This window comes from Gavialis gangeticus, unplaced genomic scaffold (assembly GCF_001723915.1).
Source record: "Gavialis gangeticus isolate Ggan-Ray unplaced genomic scaffold, GavGan_comp1, whole genome shotgun sequence".
Lineage (NCBI taxonomy): Eukaryota > Metazoa > Chordata > Crocodylia > Gavialidae > Gavialis > Gavialis gangeticus.
In genome coordinates, this window is record NW_017729032.1 from 203,675,384 (window position 1) to 203,697,062 (window position 21,679).

At 44.0% G+C, this 21,679-nt stretch overlaps 1 protein-coding gene and 1 long non-coding RNA gene across 2 annotated transcripts in view; both read right to left on the bottom strand.

Moving 5' to 3' along the window:
• Positions 1-13,772: 13,772 nt before the first annotated feature.
• Positions 13,773-16,584, bottom strand: LOC109303225. The gene is made up of 2 exons (XR_002099027.1): positions 16,379-16,584; positions 13,773-15,712 (listed from the first exon to the last, which is right to left on the bottom strand). It is a non-coding gene; the product is annotated as an uncharacterized LOC109303225 (long non-coding RNA).
• Positions 16,585-21,280: 4,696 nt separating this feature from the next.
• LOC109302916 (amine oxidase [flavin-containing] B-like) overlaps positions 21,281-21,679 on the bottom strand; it is a 109,720-nt gene continuing 109,321 nt past the window's right edge. The window contains exon 15 of the mRNA XM_019524867.1: positions 21,281-21,591. Within this exon, the coding sequence (XP_019380412.1) occupies positions 21,436-21,591 (156 nt within the window). The 3' untranslated portion in view covers positions 21,281-21,435. The remainder of the gene's footprint in view (positions 21,592-21,679) is intronic.

Here is a 21,679-nt window from a genome sequence, read left to right on the forward strand (position 1 = left end):
GATAGACATAGGTGCGTGAACGCCTAGCTTGTGAATCTAAACATGCTTAGTTGGGAGTTAGGCCCCTGGCAGACATTCACTTCATGACATGATCCCAACAATCACACCAACTGCTGTGCTACACGTGTATGACAGGCAGTGCCATTGCAGCATTGGGGATCAAATCTAAATCTCCTCACATTGCTGGTGCAGGGAGAGCCCAGCAACATCTGTAGAAAGTCAGTCAACTGATCAGAGCTCCCAGCCTGGGAACACATCAGAGCTCTTGACTTTGATATGCCCCTGAGGCTGGGAGCCCTATTCAGCTAATCAGCCTGGCCACACATTCAATTTAAGGTGTGATGGGAACCAGCCACAAAATTATTACACAAAATATACACAGATATTTGGTGTAATATTTTGTTACTGCGCAAGTTACTTCACAAATATTTTGTGTAAAAACTTTCCAACTGGTTTCCTGTTTAACTGTGCCATTAACTGCATAAACATGCAACTGGTTAATCATGTCTTAAGCATAATGTCTGCCAGAGGCCTAAACAACATTACTGGCAAAAAGATAGGTGATTGTTTGTTCTGAAGCTGGCTCTAAGCCTGTAGTGAGGCTGAGACAGTTTCATCCCTGCACTGATGGATTTGCTTTCACTAGTCAAGGACTGCCAGGGCCAGTTTGGCACTCTGCACAAACTAAGATATTATGGCAGCTGCCCCACTTTGTATCCTGTTGCCAATACAGGGTTGTGGAAGGATTGAGACACAAGAATATAGAAGCCATGTCCTTTTGCCCCTTTCCTCCTAGGCCCTGCCCTCAGCCCATCCCAAATTGCCTCCCTGTTCTTAAGCACTGCTGTGATGAGAAGCAGTCAATGAAAAGTTACTGATTTAAGAGATGTTTGAGTTACAAGTGTGCACTTGCAGTTGTCTGAGAACATCATCCTCTCATTAAAAAAAGCAGACAATTATTTCCAAAATCCCAGAAAAACACTCAACATTGAGGCTTCTGACCTGCTTCAACATGCATTGCAAGTAAGAATACATGCATGTGTGCTGCATGTGCATGTTTCTGCTGTGGAATGATTGTGTTAATACCTGTTAGACCTCTCAGAATGGTCAAATAAGATACATGTTTCCAGAAGCCTGAAATAACTCAGTCCAAGCTGATTGCATATTGCTGATTGCACTGAGAGTCCACCAGTGTACCTTAAGGCAGCCAAAGGCGCGCTCCAGTCATGCAGCACCTGATCAGACAGTAGCTGAAGTGTTCTTTTCAGCAATCCAGCTGCCTCAGGTAGGGCTTCATAAGCCAGGGCAGAAGGAGGTAAGTCAGGTCCCCGATGATGCAGGGTGGTGGGGGAATGATGATGCAACCGCTGCCAATACTGGGGAGCCTAGGAACATAGCACCCATTCTCCAACATCTGGGGGAGGGCAGAGTTGCAAAAGATGTAGGCATGCCTGCCCAAGTGGAGAAGATGTGGGTGAAGTTGCTCCAGTGGTCAACAACCCGCTACAGGATGATGGATAAGTAGCCCTTGTGTTTGACAAACTCCTAGGCAACTTGGGGAAAGCAGAGGATGAGGTTGTGGGTGCCATCAATGGCCCCCAGGAAGTTGGCAAAGCCCATGCAGTGAAAACTGGTGACCATCTCTTCTGGATTGATGAGGCAGATGAAGCAGTTGATCAGGATGTTCTGAATGACCATGCATACCTCCCAAATGGCCTCTCTAGCCATGGACTTACCCAGGCCAAACTGGTTGGCAAGGGAGCAGTGATTGTAAGGGGTGGCCAGCTTCCAGATGGAGAAGGCCACCTGCTTCTTCAGAGAGAGTGGTGGTCATATGCTGATGTCCAGGTGAGCAATGTGGGGTGGGGGGGTCAGCTGGGCTTATGATGTTCATGAAGGTGCCCAGGCACATGCAGAAGATTTGGACCCTCTGTTCATCACCCTAGGTGTCCAGAACAATCTGTTCCCACCAGTCATAGCTAATGGCACAGGCCCAGAATGAGCTCTCAACCATCTGGACATAGTGCCAGAGCACACCAGCATCCATGGTGTATCTGGTGGCTTTGTCCTCTCAGCCATTTGGAAGTCAGTGGCCCAGTCCAGGATACTTGTCGGGTGCAAGCTGTGGTAGCAGCACGCAGCAGTGCTGGCTGCTAGCTCAAGGGCAGGAACCTGCATCCCATGGTGACTACCTGCTGTATTGTGGAATCATAGAAAAGTAGGGTTGGAAGGGAACTCAGGAGGTCATCTGATCCAACCTGGTGCTCAAACAGGACCATCCCCAACTACAACATTCCAAGCAGGGCTTTGTTGAGCCAAGCCTTTAAAACATCCAAGGATGGCAATTCCACCATCTCTGTAGGCAACTTGTTCCAGTGCTTCACCACCATGTCATGCCATGTCTAGATGCCTATACATAATGTCCCACAGCTTCTGGCAAATTGTGCAGGGGGATGAGCAAGACGTGCCTCAGCTTCTGGGTCTGCAGTCTTGGGCAGAGGCAGTTGGGCATCTGCCAGGCCAGGAACCCAAGGCAAGTGTGGCTAGCAAGGGAGGGCACTTGCTCTGGGGCTCTTCTGGAAGCCTCAGGGCAGGATGCAGGAGAGGTCTGCAGTAAGGCAGCTGGGGATTGGGGACATGGTTGGCCACACCCAAAGACAATCAGAGCAGGGTGTGGGGCCTGGGGCAAATCACCCTGTGCAGGGACATGAGGAAGTGGGCGGCAGATTCAGGGTGGGGGTGGCAAGTGGCTGGACAAGCTGGATTCAGCAGCAGATTTGACGGTGGTGAGGGGGGAAGGGGTGCCAAGTGGCCAGACATGAAGCCAGTGGCAGCACAGAATTGCCGCGCTGCTCTACCCGGGTCCGTGGGGGCCCCCAAAGCGTGGGGCCCAGGGCGATCTCAATTTGCCCCCCACTAGGGACGGCCCTGGTCACACCCAACAGCCAGAGGTGGCCCAGGTGCTCAGCTGCACTCAGCAGTCTCCGGCTGCTCGGGGAGTCCACAGGACACACTGGGAGGCATGCAGAAGTGTCCCCCACCTGCAGGCCTCTGCCAGCACAGGCTGCCTGTGTGTCTCCTTCCCACAAGGGCAAACATCTGTACTGTTCACTCCCAATCCAAACTAGGTTGCTCAAAGTAAACTCTGTAACTGAGTCTTATCCCGGCTTTTTGAACATCTATATGCACTCTCTGTCTCAGGTACCATAACCATGGATATGCCTGCACAACAGGAACAGAAAGTTCAGTCTGACCACTGAGGCAATAAGATCCATCCACCCTCTCCTACTCCATGTGTGCCAACCGTAGAAATAATTTAGTGAAGACAGCTAATGGGTGGAACCCAAGCCATGGCTATTGAGACTGCTGGAAACCTAAGTCTTGAGTATGGAGCTAGGGATGGAGTATGATGCTGGGGATGCCCCAAGGTGGCTTCATGGTCTCATTTCTGAGGTTGACATAGGCAGAACAAAAGTGTGTGGGTTGGCTTACTGCCTTATCAGTGGATGTGATCTATCTGCCACCATAGTGTAGAGTCTAGAACCTCACAGTATCTCAGCTCCTCATGGTCTTCAATATACTTATTTTCATGATACTTGTACAGAGGATATGTTTTGTACTGTGAAGAGTTAAGACACAGAGAGAATAAGGACCAGATCTTAAATGCAATTAACTGCCTAATTCCCACTAGTTAGGTGCCTAAATCCTTTTAACCGAAGTGATACAGGAAACCTTCCAAGTAGTAACATAGCTAATATACAGGGACAATCATGACACAAGCCCTGGGCTTAGCCACTGCAGGCACTAATGCTGGCTCATGCACCGTTGCCACCCAGCACAGAAGTGCTCAGGTACACCTCAGCTTCCAAGGTCTATGCTTTCTCCTGGCCAGCCTTCCTTTGTAGGCTTCACTATTCTTTGACATACATGGTGTCGACACCATACCAAAAAAAACCCACATGTGCTTGGAGGTCTGAGCTCATCAAACTCCAGCTGAAACTGCAGAGGTTGGTTGGCACTTGGCACCCTGTAGGACTCATGTTTAATTACATTTGAATTTGAGTTAAAAGCCTGGGAGAGCAAGCAAGCAATAGCTCACTTACATAGCTTAACACGATTCACATGATGAAGACCTAGAGTTTAGCTCTCCCAAAATACTAAGGAGCAATAAACACAACCCAGAAAGCTACTGAATTATTTGTTAACATTTTACTAACATTTTGCCTTTAAATATTCTACCAATTATTCTTTCTGAACATTAGGGATATTTTCCATGCTGTGCCTCATAGCTTTTTATTTCATTTTGCTCAAGTCATTTTCTCAAGGGTCAAATTCATCCCTAATAAGCTGGTTGAGTTGGGGCACTCATTATGAGTCTGTGTTTGTATAACAGTACCACTTGGAGTCCCCAGCAGAGATCAGGACCTCATTTTGCTAGGACTGTTATGAGCACAGTCAGACTCTGCCCCTGCCCTGGAGCACTCATGGTTTCATTTGGCTATGCAGATCAAGTAGTGGAGACAGGGCCAGAGAGAGAAACTAAATGATTTGCCTGGGGTCATACAGCAGTCAGTGGCAGAGTCAGGACTATCATACAGGTCTCCTGATTACCAGGCCTATGACCTACCCATTAGGTCTCAGAGCCTACAGACAAGTTTTATTTTTTTTTATTTTGGTTTTTATTTCTTTTGTAGTCTATAAACCAGAGGCCTAACAAGAGAGGCCCATGTCCTGGACACACAGGGCAGCACTATGAATTTACCAATGCTGCCAGTGTGGGACAGCCAGTTGCCATCTGCAATGCTAGCTATTTTGGTAGTCCCTCCTCCCCAAAGATGGCACCTGAAGCTGCCATGTGGGATGTATAGAACTTGGGGTATTTGTATTGTTACTGTTGTTATTTTTTGTTTCCATGAAGACCAGAAAAAAATAATAAAGCTAAACAGAAACAGCAAAAGGGAATCAGGAATTATTTTTCAATAGGCAAATGATTTTTACCCAGTTTTCTTCTTTTCTTCCCTGTTTCGCCTCTGTTGAGAGGTTTGAAACAACTACTTTTGGTTTTGTAACCATTCTATGCAAAAATGCCTGCTTTCTGCCTGTAAAACAGGGGCCCAGGGCAGCCTGGACACAGCGCTGGTGGCAACAGCAGCCAACTGGCACAGGGTCTAGGCATCTGCAGCAAGAAGGGCTCTGGTAGTGGCTAGGGGGAGGTGCCAGGGCTACCACCAAGTCCCAGCAGTGGCTTCTGCTCAGCTGCCACTGCTCATCATGGGCAGGGAGTGGGCAGGGCTGCATCTCTCTCTCCCCATTCCCCACCCAAAACCATCCTACAGCTACATTATGTCCCGATTCACAACATCCTGGCCCTGTCCAAAGCTTACACCAGTTCCTGCCCCATGTGCTGGAAGCAGTGCCAGGTGGGCACCGGTATCAGTTGTGGACACTGCTGGCAGGTTCCCACTGGGGACTGGAGCATTCACCTAGGTCCACAAGTGATACAGCAGCCAGGACTGCCGGCTTCCCATGGGCCAGCTCCCGTGACTTTGGGGCCAACTGCTTGCAAGCTGGATACAATGAATACTTTACAATTTCACAATTTGGTACTAATGTGGTTACTGTAAGTGGGGCCCTGTCCTTCTTACCATAGGGTGAGGTAGAAATTTCCCAAGTACTTTATGCCAGGGCAAATGTAGACAGCGTTGGCAACTTCATGATTTGCATTGCTTTAATTGTTACAACTAGGTACTTATGTAGCTAGTGTGTGTGGGACCCTGTATTGTCTTCCAGTTCTACCAAACCATGTAAAGATTCTAATTTTCACATTTCCTTAATAAAGCTTTTGCTCCTTGTAGCACTTCTCCCTTTCGGTTTCTTGTCTCCTTCATGTTTTCCAGCCCCATGGAAAGAAACTAGGATAATATGCACTAAGGGGCATTGGAAGCAGTAATTTATTATATAAGAGAACATAAGGCCACCAACGGGCAGTTTCAAGAGAGCTACTCCTAAACTTTGCCAAGTCATTGGAAAGGTCATCAGCAACTTATGTTAGCCAAATCAGTGCTGTCCAGCTGAATAATGAGAGAGGTTAGAATGGAAAGGAAATTTCTCTTCCCATTTCAATGGTTATATAAGCATGGTTTTATCTTGTTTTTGAGTAACGATCATGTGTCTGATCAGCTACAATCATGAAGATGTATAATCTGCACTGCACATTCTTTTTATCAAGGAGAAAACAATACAGGATGCTGTCCCTTAAAATAAATGTTTGTCCTGGCTGTTGTCATATTGTTTCTTATTTTCTTGATGTATAGGCAGCGCCCCCAGCTGATTCCTATATAAGGTATCAAAATGGCTCCTGTTCAACACAGTAATAAACGTGAAGCAATGACCTTAATTATTGTTAGCGCTGCAGTCTGGAGTTGGATGGGCATCCCCTCCCCTGGGAATCTATTTCTTTTCAAGCATGGCTGTCTTACTCAGAAACATTAACCAAATCGGTGCTGCCCAGCTGAATAATGAGAGAGATGTTAGAATGCAAAGGGGGCTTTTCTTCATGCCCTAGTCACAGCTATAGACAGCCATGACTACACATTTCTTACGCTTAACAAACACAGTACATCTGGAGCTAACGCTGAGATAAATAGTGCCATCTACTGGCTGAATAGTAGTAGTATTTTGCCTGCTCACAGACAAAAACCCACTTCAGCCCTTATTTCCAGAAAAGTGATCCTTCCCTATTAACTTGATGTTCACAGCCCTGATGCTTATGCAAATTACCTAACTACAAAAAGAGCCAAATAGGAAGCTGTTCAGGCAACACACACACACTCATTGGGGGTGAAAGTTGCAGATCAGTAGAAAGGTCCCAATTATGACCTGTGTCTAAACTACAGGCAGTATTGGGGTAGAAAAGAGTAATTGTATACAGCCTTCAGAGCCTTGGGTTCATAGGTGGCAGAAGGAGGGAGGCTAATGGGGCTTAGCCCCGCCAAACACAGGGCAGTGGTAGGGCTCCAAGGCAACCTGGCCACAGGCTTCTGGCAACTGCAGCAGGGGTGCACACAGTGGTGAGGGAGGGAATGGGGCTGGGGCTGGGGCAAGCGCTGCACAGCCAGGAAAGGGCACGGGACTGAGCCATGAGCAGCTCGTCCGGGGAGCGTGGCTCCTGTTGCTACATGCACCCTGGGGCGTGCCCCTGAATCTGCGCGGGGCAGTGTGGGCTGCCACTGTGGGCTGGGGCTGGGGCCATGGCTAAGCTGGGCTCTTCCTGGCAGGTAGGGGCTGGGCCAGGCTGCGTTTGGGGTGGGCAGCAGTGGCGCTGGGAGGGGGCCTACAGGTGGTGCTGCAGTCACCCCAAAATTTGCCGTAGCCCCCACTCCCAGTGCCACCGCCACCCACCCTGAGTGCAGCACAGCCCAGCCCTGCCCCCCCCCAGGCCAGGAAGAGCCCAGCATGGCCCCAGCCTGCACTGGCAGCCCACCCCGCCCCACATGCAGATCCAGGGCACACATCCTCCATGCCTCCTGGAGTGTGTGCAGTGGTGGGAGTCACCACCGCTCCCTGCACTGGGCACCCCCTGAACAAGCTGCTAATATCTCCATCCCACACCCTGCCCCAGCTGCGCAGCACCTGCCCCAGCCCTAGCCTCACTCCTCCTCTCACCACTGGGGCCTCAATCTTCCCCCACAGGCTTACCTGCTAGAGGGGCACGTGCATGCATGCACACACAGCCTCCTCCCCCAATAATTTTTTCTCTCTCCACCTATGCTTGGGTTTCTGTGATCAAAGTTTCTGATGTAAGTTGTAACAACACAAATGTGGCTATATCACCTGTAGTCACCTTTTCATGAGGGAAATTCACCTGTAGTCTTTCCAGCTGCTTTATACTGCCACAACATAAAGTAGCCAGATTGGGAGTAAGCATTGGTGCCTTATTATGCATCAGTTTAACTCATATGCAACCCTTCTGGGGGGGGCGTTCTTCTTAGATTCTGTTTGAAATACCAAAACAGAAAAGAGTTTCCACCTGACTGCTCCACTCCTTAAAACCACTCTGATTTATCCCCCACTCTGTGCTACTTATTAAAGAAAGGCTTAGGAAATAACATGCTTGCTAATTTAGTTCATATTTTCATTACTTTCTGGGCTGAGCCAACAAGCGTGAACTAGGATAGCTTGTACACCAGATTTTGATTAAGGGTGATCATGCATTTCAATTGTTTAGAATAATGACAGTACAATCCAATGGGACACTTTACGCTTTGGCTCTGTCATGTTTGCTTCCACATCTAAAATTATAATGTAATTTTTGCTAAATGCATCACTGCTGTGAAAAGTGTTTCCTTACAACTTGGAGAATATGCAAATTGAAAGTGAACAGCCTGAGAGCTGACAGGAGTGTCCTAGTGCATTATTAATATGCTTAGATTTCTCCCCTCCCCTACCATTAGAGTACAACTAGGTGCAGTGACTAATGCTATCATGACACAGTGTAGGATCTTATAAATCCAGTTGGCAAACCTAATTACCAGAAGGCTGTATATTCTGCTGCATACTACTCCCTGCTTCCATTATATCTTTAACAAATTCTTGTTCACTTACCAGACCACATTTAGTTAACATTAAAGTTCAGTGACAAAGTTTCTGAGTAGATAAAAGTGCTCAGAAACTCAAACATTTACTCTGTCAAACTCTTTCTTGGTATAGTTCAGGTAAGATATCGTTCTTTGTCAAAATAAATACCTACTCATCTAAAACATGGTGATATTCAATTACATTTTCAAAAAAGACTAAGGGACTTGGCATGTGTACAGAACTGCACCATGCATATTTTGCAGCACTGTAATTTAGACCACTTTTGATAAAGTTACAGTGCTCTTAAACATGACAGAAATGCGGTGTTGGGTGGGGTGGGGAGAGGGAGCCTCTGAACCTCCCTGTACTTTCCAGGCTAGCAGGCAGAGCTGGGGTTCTCCACTAGATAGAAATTTGACCAGCATACAGAAGTTATTTAAGTGTTGTAAAATACAGCACTTCAAATTTAATACCTCTTGTAGCAAGGGTTAAAGCGGTGTACCCATTTTTTAAGTGATTGTTAACTCACAGCAAAAAAATGCTTTAAATGGTGAAAAAAAGCAACTTTTCTGCACACCCTTAGGTGCCAGTTCTCACTGAAATTGAGTGAAGTGTCTAATTTCCTGATGCTTCTTTGAAAATCCCATTTATTACTGTAAAAACGTTGAGGAACAAATTAATAAAACTCAGTGTGTTAAAATCCTCCTATAGTCATTACAAAAGAAACAAAAATAAAGGTAAAGGTCTCTGAAGGGTCCAGAATGACAGCTCTAGAGAGTGAAGAACTCAGAGATAATGATATTCATCCTCAGAGCCAGAACACTAAAGTCATGTAGCTTTATAGCAAGGACACTATTAAACAGCTGAAAGTTTAGTCACTGAAATTTTTCTACAAAGAAAGAAAAATTATTTCTTTGTAGAAAAAGAAGAATTTGGGGGTGTTCTCTTTCAAAGGGATGAGCTAAAATAAGACTGTGACACCTTACAGGAGGTGTTTGCTAACCCTGATCTGCTGAATAGTTGATCATAGTCCACAAAGAGTTAGTTAAAGCTGTGTATGCACATCCTGCTTGCAACTGTCCCTCTCCTTTGCTCCTTGGGCCTTCCTGAGATTGGGGTGATCCCAGTCTGGGGAAAGTGTGGGGAGCAGTGGCTGCTCCAGTTCTGTTCCTGTGGGATTGGAGCAATGCAGCAAAGCCAATGCCTGCTTCTCACACCAAAGTCCTTCATGTACAAGGAGCTGGCAGACAGAAACTGGTATCTGTCCCTCCTCCCTTCCTCTCCTCCCAATCTACAGGAGGGGCAACAGCAGCTGCCCCCAGTATCTACAGATTGGGGCAACCCTTATCTCTGGAAGAAACAAGAGCCTTTCCTTGCAGCTTGACTCCTCCTGGTCGCTGGGAAGAGTTAAGTTGTGGAAAGTATACAAGTGTTCATTCTCCGGGGAGAAACTCTCCCAGAAGCAACTTCTACCAGGTTGGAGTTGGGTTTTCTCCTGGAACCGCCATTTTTGGTCCAGGAGAAATATCATGGAAGTTTGTACACTTGTAGTTTCTACTAGAAGAATGACAATTCTCCTGGTAGAAACGGAACACTTGTGCATGGTCTAAGTTACCTGGTACTAAAGCTCCTTGTTTCTTATGTAGCACTGGCCTATTCACATGTGTAGATCTAAAAGTTAAGTAAATGTTTATAGGATCAGGCCTAAGCATCTTTCAGATTCTCTAACGGGCTTTGATGCAAAAGTCATTACCATAAATAGAAAGATTCCCATTTTCCTTAATACTCTCACTTGTGCCCTGGTTCTGCGTCCAGTGCTTTTGCTTCAAACCATTTTATCCAAAATTAGAGGCAGTATCTCCTTCCCTTTACCCAGATTTTATACTGGTCTAATTCCACTTGCCTAACTGAAGTTAATCCTGACTAAACTAATCTGGCTAAAGTAAATTTCCTAGGACTATATGGTCATGGATTCACCCCAAAATGAAGTTGCCCTTTGGGGTTCACTATGTGGTATGCATGGATATTCTCCAGAATTAGATTTTATCCTGTGGTGTTCAGTCTCTATTTGTAGCTAGTGGGAAGCTAAAAATAGAGACTGTTATTTTGTATGTATTATGGTATTTGATATGAATGTAATTTTGATATATCTTTATATTATAGTTGAGGCTGTATTAATAAAGACAGTGATTAACTTAGGCTGCTCACACTTAGAAGTGACAACAGCTGAGAATTAGCATTTGACAGAAGTTGTTTGCTCTTAAATAGTCCCTGCCAGACAATGATGAATTTACACTTTAAAGAAGGGGCTGCAAGAACAACACCTAGATACGGAGAGAATATTTCCCACTTAGGGGAAATTATAAGAGAGACAGATATTGTAGTAGCGAATTTCCATGTCTGAAAAGATACACATACGCTCCTGGCTTTAACTGTATCAAGAAAGATGTATGATTTGCTAAACGTATTTTTAGGGGGGCAAGAAGTAACTGGTACAGTGTGAGCCTCCCTAGAAACAAAGGGTTAATGCATGTTAATAGCCAGATAACCATTGTACTTGTCAGCCTCAAGGGCATGGCTTTGTCTTCAGTCTTCCTGGGCACCAGGAGGGTTTTAGTCCCTTGGCCAAGGGAGGCTTAGAAAAGCAAGCTGACAGGGGGCACATCTATACATACAATTAATGTGAAGCACTGAACTCCTGGCTCTGAGGTGAGGCAAGGCAGGGATGGGGGCTGGCGCAGGCCAGGAAACTGCTCCATGGGCTCCGTTGGCTCCAGGGAACCACTCCACTCCCCGGCCCTGACGCCATGTACCTCCTTGCTCCCCAAGGTAATGCAGGGGAGCGGAGCAGTTCCCCGGAGCTGGCGGAGCCCACGGAGCAGTTCCCTGGAACCAGCAGAGCCCGCACCAGCCCCCAGCCCCAAGCCCTGTCCCCGTCCCTGCCCCCACCTCACTTCAGGGAGGAGCTGCTGCCTGCCCCACATGAGGAGTGAGGAGCTTACCTTCGTCTGTTGGCTGAAACCTGCTCGCTCCCACCTGGACACTTACTTTGGGACACTTACCGGTGGACTGCGCTGCACCGAAAGGGGGAGGTGGGACCGAAGTGGCATGCTCATGGATTGAAGCGGCACGCTCATGGACCGCTACTCCTGAGAGGGAACATTGTTTACAAGTACTACCCTGTTGTTGAGTTAAATAGTTTACTCCAGCCTACTAGGGTCGCATGTGTAGACATGCGATGTTTACTGTGGAGTTAGTTTACTCCACAGTAAATGTCTCATGTAGGCATGCCCAAGGGGCTGTAGAAAACTGTGGCAAGACGTCAGACAAAGGGTTTGCTCTCTAACCTGGGAAGCTGGCTAAGGCCTGCAATCTTGGATGCAACAGGTTAATGCCCTAAATATTTTCTTTTGCTTGTTTTTTCTTGTATCTCTACATATGGTTAGTGATTACTTATGCTTGTCCTTGTTTTTCATAATCTAGCCTTTTGTAATCTTTTTATAAACCACTGGTGTCAGAGATGCTTATGATTCCAGAGTATTTTGATTATCTTTTTCCGAGTGCATGACTGAACAAGGGCGTGATCCTTCTAGCTGGCAAAATCACTTTTGCCAAGTGCTGGCAAGGGCTGAGCAAGACAGTGCTTGAGGCATTGCAGGCTAAGAAGATGCTTCTAATGCACCTCAGCTGGTTCTCAGTGATCAAGCAGCAAGTAACAGAGAAGGGTTTAGGGCAGAAGGGCACCTCAAAGTGCGGAAGCACCTCAAGCGTGTCTCAAGGGTGTACCCAGACTGCATCCAGGGCCTATCACATGCACTAATTTTAAAAGTTTCAAGAATTGACATCAAAGGACCAATATTGGGAAACTTAGTATAATTATGATGAAACATGGGAAAAGTGGCCTTCATTCTCATACTCAGAATAGGTTTTTGGCTGCCTTTACCAGAATAGTTTACAAAGCAGACAGATGTTTTATCTACATGTCAACTATGCCTAGCCTCTTTAATCAGTTTCTCAGGAAACAACATTAATGAGTTATTTATTCTTCTTGGAATGTATTAAGGAATAAGGTTCTACTAAATTATGTTTCTGTTGATTTTTCTTACACTACAAATCATAGAACTATTAAAATAATGAAGAATATATAGCAATATCATGTTATAATATAAACAAAATATTTAAGCATTTTAAAATGCTACGAAAATGGGATGGGAGGGCTCAGGGGGGACTGGTACTGGATTAAAAATCTGTTTCATATCCAGCCCAAGACTGTAGGAATTAAGTCCTAACCATTTTTTTAATTAGTATTAGGGGGTTGTATGGAATGCATTGATCTCTGCTCTGTTACTAGCAGGCTTGCATTTTCTATGCCATGTTAAATCAGTTGAAGACATCCACATTTGTGATGTGTGTTTATTTTAACTTTTACGAAATATTGTGATGTATGTATGCACAAAGTGTACTGCGTATATTTTGCACATTTTCTCACACTATGATATGGCATTTCCAATATTATTCTTTGTAGGTACGCAAAACCAATGGGTGTTTATACATACTCCGGGAGTGCTGGGGGGGATGTTTTAATTAAAGCTCCTGGAGTGTTTCAGGTATAAGTGTCCCCATGCTTCAAAATGGTGGCAGAGATTAATGAAGTCTGCTCTGATGCACTGTAATCACAGTGCATCAGAGCAACCTTCCTGCACCTAACGTTCCTATTTGGAGCCCCACACATCCAATGTGGTCCCCATGACTCTAAAAACAGATGGAAAGTATCTGGTCCGTTAATTCATGATGGAACTCAGGGTATCTGAGCCAGCCTTGACACTGGAGCTGTTTGGTAGCACAACATTACACCTTTACCCTGCAGTGTCTGCCTTGGTGCCCTCCAGGGGTCTTGTTTGTTAGACTCTTTGGAGCAGGGTCTGCCTTGACTTTATACAAAATGGAGCCCAAATTTAAAAAAGCCTCAAAAATAATTTGAAATACTCCTTTGAATTTTTCAAATGCTGGAAGTTATGTCACTTCTTTTTCCAAAACAGATCTCCCCTTGGGTCTTCCTCCATCCTTTACAGCGCTGCATTATTCTAGACAGGTCAAAGGTTCTCAGAGGCATGAATCTGAACATTGTGTTACCACCAAATACACAGATCAAAAGCAGAGTCCTGGATTCATAAAGGAACACACGCACAAAGAGATGCAAGGAGACAATATTTACTGATTCGAGTTTGTTTTAAAAAACGTTCACAGCTGACAGATAAAAATATCTGAAGAGCCTACTGAAAAGGGGACTGAAGAAGGAACCAACTGATACAGAAACCACAGAGGCACTTGAGAAAACACTAGTTAAAGGCACAAATTCATCACATATAGAGAATATATATTCCTGTGATTTGAAGTCACTTCCCCACCCCCTCACAATACTCAGAGGCAGACACCACTAGCATTGACCTGCACAGGATCACAGAAATCAAATTATAAGCTGGAGTCTCTGACAATATGTAAATTGTTCTACTGTACAAACACTCTGAAAACAAGACTACTTTGGCCATTTCATTTATATTTTCATTAGAGAGAGGGCTGCAAAATCGAGACAGTCTCCAAGTAGAAATGCAAGAGGGAATGCTACTCTGTATAATCAAGGACAAGATTTATTTTGTAAGTAGTGCAATCTACATTTGAACTGAGCTGATATTCTCATCTAGGGGGATAAATTCTTCAGTAATTTTGTTCCAGCTTCCTTGGGAGCAAAAGGGGTTTGTTGGGATGTATGGTTCTTTCTTCCTTGGAAATACATTTTTTTCCCCATCTTCCTGAATGTGGACACTTTTAAGTCCTGCCTATGTGAAAGTGTCATCCTGGTGGTTTAGGGAAATACTATCATTAGTTTAAACAAAATTCCTCCAGCTTCTGGAACCCAATACAGGAAATCCCTTAAGTATCTAATATGCCTAGGTACTATCCAAAACAGATATGCACTCTGAAATTGGGTTCTGAGTTGAGAAGAAATTAACCAGTTAAAGAATAGACATCTTGAGTGGTCTCGGGCTATTCATTCTACCATACAGTTGAGTGGCATTTATAATTAGCTTTTAATATCATCAGTGTCATATTATCAAGTTGACACGCACACAGATTTTCATACCACATGCCGAAGCTGCAGTAATGCAATAGTTATTGATACAGTATATGAACAAGTACACAGCCTTTTAACACCCTAAGATTTTGAAGTATACATGAAAATATTAATTAGTCCATAAGAGATTACTAAATGAAATGATGTCTCTAGAGAATTTTGTCAGATGGTTTTCTTAGTCAGTCAGTTGACTGCCAGATTTCTCATCAGACATGTTAATGAGTTAAGAACACTTCTGCTAGCTTAAAGTGAAAAACAAACCTGATTCTCACATTTCTTTCCTTTAACAGTCAGTTGGAATGAGTGTAAAGTGGTACTTTAGTGCTAACAGTTCCTTCCATTCATGCAAAGGAAGAGATGTATTCTAGGACTACATCCAACAGATTTTTCTTTAAAATACTGCAGCATACATACACACATATGTACAAAACAGCACATATCCTTTTAGTGATGAAAAAGTTAACAACCAATTGGTCAACTAGCCACCTTAATCACATAGTGGCCCAAGGATGCAAATTACATTTCTAGCAAAAAGTAGCTGTAGAGACAATGAGTAAGTTTCAAAAGCGTATGAGGTCTCAGTGAAACAGCATCCCAGAACTTTGTCTGCTCGTTTTAACATTCTATTACAAACCCCTTAAGCTTGTAAAACTGGGCTGGAAACCTAATGATGCAGTTTTACCATGAGATTTCAAGTGTATCTTGCATTTGGTTGGGTTAGAAAGATAATTAGAACTGCTTTTCTTGTGGTATTTCCATTCCTATTCACCCCTGGAACCACAAAGTTCAGGAAAGAGAAAAATAATTCAAACATTAACAATGTGAAAACAGGTTTGAGTATTAGTGATGACTGAGGCCATTTCTGATTTTAACTAAATTAGTTCTTGACCCTCTACCCATAGCACATACTGGTCTAAGTAGATGCAGAAGAAAAAAAAAGTTACATTTTAGATAAGAATAAAAGCTATTTGTGCCTCTCAGCCTCACTCTCCCTTCCTCAGCCTCATTATTGACTCCAAGATGAACATGAGCCGCCCATGCCCGACCACAGCCAGCAAGGCCAGCTGTACCTTGACATGCATCCAAAGATGCATCTCAAGCTGGTCCAGAGAGGTGATACTCCCCCTCTATGCGACTTTGGTCAGGCCGCAGTTGGAGTACTGCGTCCAGTTCTGGGCACCGCACTTCAAGAGGGATGTGGCCAGCCTGGAGAGGGTTCAGAGGAGGGCCACCCGCTTGGTGAGAGGGCCACAGGACAGGCCCTATGAGGAGAGACTGAGGGACCTGAACCTGTTCAGCCTCGTGAGAGGAGGCTGAGGGGGGACCTGGTGGCTGCCTACAAACTCATCAGGGGAGACCAGCAGCAAATAGGTAGAGCCCTTTTCTCCCCAGCACCACCTGGGGTGATGAGGAACAATGGTAATAAGCTGATGGAGAATAGGTTTAGGTTAGAGATCAGAAGGCAATTTTTTACAGTTAGGGTGGCCAAAATCTGGAACCAACTTCTCAGGGAAGTTGCCCCTATCTTGGGCAAATTCAAGAGGAGGTTGGATGACCACCTGTCTGGGGTCTTGTGAACCCAGCATTCATATCTGCCTCTGGCAGGGGGTCAGGCTAGATGATCTGTTCAGGTCCCTCCTGACCGTAGCTACTATGAAACTATGAAACCTTCCAAGTGTTTTAGAACAGAACCTGCACTTATATCCTAGATGCCTTTGACAAAGAAATTATTCAAACAATGTAGAAATTCTGTGTGTAAAGTGTCTTTCCACTTACTAATACAGGTGAACCTCGCCATTCACAGGGGATATGTTCCTGTGATCCCTGTGAATGGCAAAATCCGTGAACAGGACACTGTGTTCATGAACGCAGCGCCCCTGGCAGCTGGGAGGGTGGGGAACGGCGATGGCGGGAGCCTGGCAGCAGGAAGCGCAGAGCTCCCAAGGAGCTCCCAAGTGTTTAAAGTGTATTTAAAATGCAGGTTTGGCATTTGCGAATATCTGAAACCATGAATGCTGAACCCGCAAGTACCGAGGTTTTCCTGTACTTTTAAGTATTGGACCAGGATTTAAAAAAAAATTAGTGTCTAAATTTAGATTCCTTTGAGTCTTAGATTGAGCCACCTGTATAACTGGTCTTACTTGCAAAAATGCTGACCCAGTATACGGTATTTGGCCTCTTGTTAGGAAATATATCAGCATTTTACCTGCATTTAGAATGTATAGCAAGGAAGAGCATCTAATTTAATCATACAATTTCCTCTTGTTTGTTGCATCTTCACAGGTCACATTCCTCAGCTAGCCCTATGAGTACTACCTGTTTTTTGTTGGGTTGTTTTTTTTGGGGGGGGCGAAATCATCCACTGATCTTCCTGTGAGCTTGATGAGGACTGCCACCTTTCAGGTGGGGAAAAGATAGACGTATGATTATATGTTTAAGAATTACTGAAAGGTTGATGTTGGATACTAATCACCTTAAAACATAAGAGATTTGTCAGGTACCCTTGTCAATTGCTTCTCTGTAGGCATGTCTACACATGGCCGTAAGGTGCCTTTGTTACTGCTCCATCATTTAGTACTTCCTTTTGGTACTTTTGGAAGTACTAAATGATGGCACAGTAACAGCCCATACTGCGCCATGCAGTTATTTTTGGCTGTTACGTCACCATAGCAATGAGCTATAATGAAGAAGCACATTGCTACAGTGATGTAGCGGCAGCATCAAGAGTTTTTGCCAATGGATGCTATGGCACTATAGCACATCACTACAGAGAGACAGTGAGGAAGGCCATGTCTGCTGTACAGTTCCTAGATCTTCTGACTTCATAAAGTCTTCATACCTGAAAAGTTTCCATGTTTAGTTTAAAAGTTCTAATGATAAAATCCAAGCTGCATCTTCAAGACACCTTGTCTGGTAAATTGAATTTGAAGATGCAAAATGAAATTCAAGGGCCGTATGACAAGCTATTCCTGTGAAATCAGTTCTCAGTCTATTTCTGGTGGAATCAAATGTTGGTGTTTTATCTCTGACTTCCTATTGTACAGATGTAGACAGACAGAAGTATTTGGTGCTGTGTACTGCGATTATAGAAAAGTATTCATTTCTAATCCTTGACTACACTGCTTCAAAAGACAGAAAACCAGGAAGGCCAGGAACACCCATATGTTACTACGCTATCCAGGGCTCCACTTGATTTCTCCAAGATTCAGACCCTTAATTTATTGCCAACAGCTTGCTCTCAGGCTTGTACAGCACAGCATTTCTAACTGCAGACATCTGTGGGAGTGCTTGTTGCTCCTAGCAAAGCAGAGTGATTAATCCTTTTGCAGTTAAACTGTTTTCAAGAGCCATCCTTCTAATCTAGATTTTGGCGGTTTGATTTAAGAATGTAAGGACCTGTGAATCAAAGAAAAAAAATTAACTCATTTAAGCCTCTCCCACCAGAAATAGACTTGGAACTGATCTTACAGGAACAGCTTGTCATATGTCTGTCTGCCCTCCGCAACAGGCAGTGTGTAGTGACACTGTTTTAGACTTTGAAACCTGCAATTAAGTCTCCAGTTCTTCTCTTGCTCCTGGGCTGAAACCCTGACCTTTACCAGAGAGATTATTTCCCACAACATACTAACTCAATTCCATTGATTGCTGGAGGGGGGTAGGAATGGAGTAGTAGGGGGCTTAAAGTAGCCTTAATTCTTCCCCAGCTGCTCAGCCGCATGGAACAAACTGCAAAGGCTGTTCTCCCCTGCTTTTTGAGCTGTGAAGTGAGTTACGCAGACAGGACATTTTTAATATCCTTTAATTCTCTTGTGTGAGAACATAAAGCAGGTAATAATCTTGTGCTTAATCATTTATAAAGTATCCTCATAAAGCTGCAGGCCAAGCAGTGTAAAAGATTATCAGTAACGTCTTGGAGCACAGCTGGAATGTGGCATTTAGTGTTCCATGAAATGGTAGCTGTGTATTAAGCGCTCTAATGTCAGAAAGCCTGAGTGAAATTTGCATAGAAAAGGGCAATTGAGAATATTGTAATTGTTTTGGTAGTTCAGTGTTTCACTTACCGTCATGACAGCTTTGCTGTGACAATTTACACTGACAGGGAATTTGACCATGGGGACTTAAAAAATTCCCACTGTAAGACTGCCCAGTTATTAGTAACATAATTATTAAAGGTACACAGAACATAAGAGCAGAGTTGTGGTAAAAGGATGTATAGTTAATTTTAGCAGACTGAAGCATAGGAAGTCAAAGACTTGAAAACTTGACACAGGATATTGCCAGAGCACAGCTGCCCAACTAGCATAGGTTGCCTGCTCTGACTAAGGAAACAAAAACTTTCTTCTATAAAGCAACCACAGTCTAGCAAATAACTGAGGAACAGCAAGATAACTATGCTGCCATAAACACTATGTTGCCATCACTCACATTGAATGTCCTGAGCTTTTAATGCAAGCACAAATCAGGCACTTATTAATAAAACAAAGCTTTAAAAGGATTCAAAATTTTTTCAAACCATTTCCTTACCTTGCTCAGTTTTATGAAAAATAGTAAAGTATAATACTAGTAAAGTAAAATGGTAAGTTTCCTTTTTTTCATGAATTTATATAAGAAAAGAGGCAGAACAAAAATTACCTTTCCTCTAAAACACAACACAGCAACAAGATTTTGAGGAGTATGAGATGGAGTATGACAATAACTGCGATAGGGAATATTTTAATAATAGTGTATATAGAAACATTCCTTTTAGACTGATATAAACCTACAAGTAAAATTGAGGGGGAGATTTTTGTTTTGTTCTGTTTTTTCATATATCACAAGAAAAATCATCCTTAAAATGGAAGAGGATTCCAGGTAACCCAAGAAATGCAAATTTAGTCACACTTTTCTATTGTAGTCTTCTGAACATAAGAAAAAAGGTAAAGGTGATTGTTGTGAATAATTGCAAACATTAGTTGTGGACCAGCTAACCTGTGCTTGAAACCTGACAAATGCTGTCAGATTGGTAAAGCTATCATTTATTCTAAGACCAAAAACTAGATTTAGATCCTATTGTGCTCTACAAATACATGGCAAGAGACAGTCTCTGCCCCAAAGAGCTTACAGTCTAAGAAACAAGAAAAATGGAGAAAAGACAGGACTTCATGGCCAACTGTATGGCTCTCTGAGGCAGATAAGGGCTTATTTGGCACCTGCACCTCCTGCCAGCAGCCTCAGGGAACCAAGAGAGGATGCAAGTGGTATAGAATTGCAAGCCTGAGAGAACCTCCTGGAGGCATTGTAAGCCATCATTTTATCCCCCTTTTCACACCTGTACTAAAGAGTCCAGAGAGGAAGCAAGGCTCCAGCCCCATAATATGTTACTGAAAATGGAAAGTGGATAAACACAATTCTAACAAACAATGTGAACATTTGCATAGTTGGGATCCACAATTTGGACAAGACTTTCAAAATTCAGCCATATTTTTTCTTTTCTTTTTTTGTAAGGACTGAAGACATTCTGGGGGAAAATCCATTCACAGAATCTTACCTGCAATTTCCATTTACTCAAAAATCATCATCATTATCTACAGGTTTTTAATATCAGGAATGTAAGAGCAGAAATACTCCCTTCATACCTAGCAATGCATATGCCTCTAAAGGTTCAGAGTTCAGGTATGGCTGATACAAATGTACAAAAACCTAGAAAATCTTGTGAGGACAGGTACTTGTGGTAGTTTGCCACTTCTTTTTCTAGACATAAAAATTAATGGGAAGTAACACCCAGCAGAATTTCTTAGACTCTAGAGCATCATAAAAATAAAGTGCCAAAATAATAGATCAATATTCCAGGGATTCTTGTTTTTTCTGAGTCCCTGGTTTCACCTGCCCCTCTCTAGCATTCCAGCTCTGTTTGCCCCTTCTTCGCCGCCCTTTACCAGTCCCAATTAGAATTTGTAGACAGGGGCGTCTCTACGTGAAACGCGTTAATGCACATTAGTTTAATTTAGTGTGCATTCCAGGCATGTGTCTACACATGCATAGCCTTAATGCACATTAAACATGGTGACGTTAGGCTAATCACACTTAAATTTGATATCTGCAAATATAGGCATCAAATTTAGGCATGATTAGTTAAGGGGCACTAACGCATGTGTAAATGTGACCGGGCACTAACTTTAGTGCCGGGTCTACCCAGCCACTAAAGGCACGGAGGGTTGCAGGGACTTGGAACTACCTGTGCCAAGTGCACTAATTTTAGTGCCAAATGCCTGCATGTGTAGGCACCTGCCAAAAATTGTTTAGGGCATTTTTACATGTTCTGTGGGATGCGGCACCAGGAGCTTTAATTAGCAAGGCATGCTGATTAAAAGTGCCCGTGCGTCACATGTATCAGTGTCCTTGTGCATCCCTGCATTGAAAAAATGGTGACAGGGCAATCTGAACTACAGCTCAAACATGTTTTATTTAAAAGCGTCCTGCCACAATTTTTTCAGTGCAGGGATATATACAGGGACGCTGAAATACGTGACATGGAATACTGCCAGAGCATGTCAATTTCTGTGCCTGAGCAGACTTGATTTCCAGCACATCAGAACAGGTTCCCCACATGTGTATAGGAGCCCGTAATGCACATTAAATTTAGTTGTGCTTAAATGCACACGTAGACGCGCCCAATTAAGTATATTTCAGGAACAACTTTGGAAAGAGACAAACAGCAGAAGTGCAACATTCAGCTGGCACCTCCCTCAGTTTCGAACTAGAAGCCCCTTCTTGTACGTGAACAGCCCAAGAGCAGCCACTGATGTGAAGAATGTAGATAATCCAACCAGCCTCAGCAGTCCTGGTATAGACGGCAAGTTTCTCTCCCAAAAGGTAGTAGTGATTGGCAGGGCTGGGACATCCTGGATGAGAGAAAAGTATTAGTACAGGATCTCCTTCTCCTGCAGGAAGGAGAGCATAATTTCAAACATGCTGCAGTAAAAACAGGCT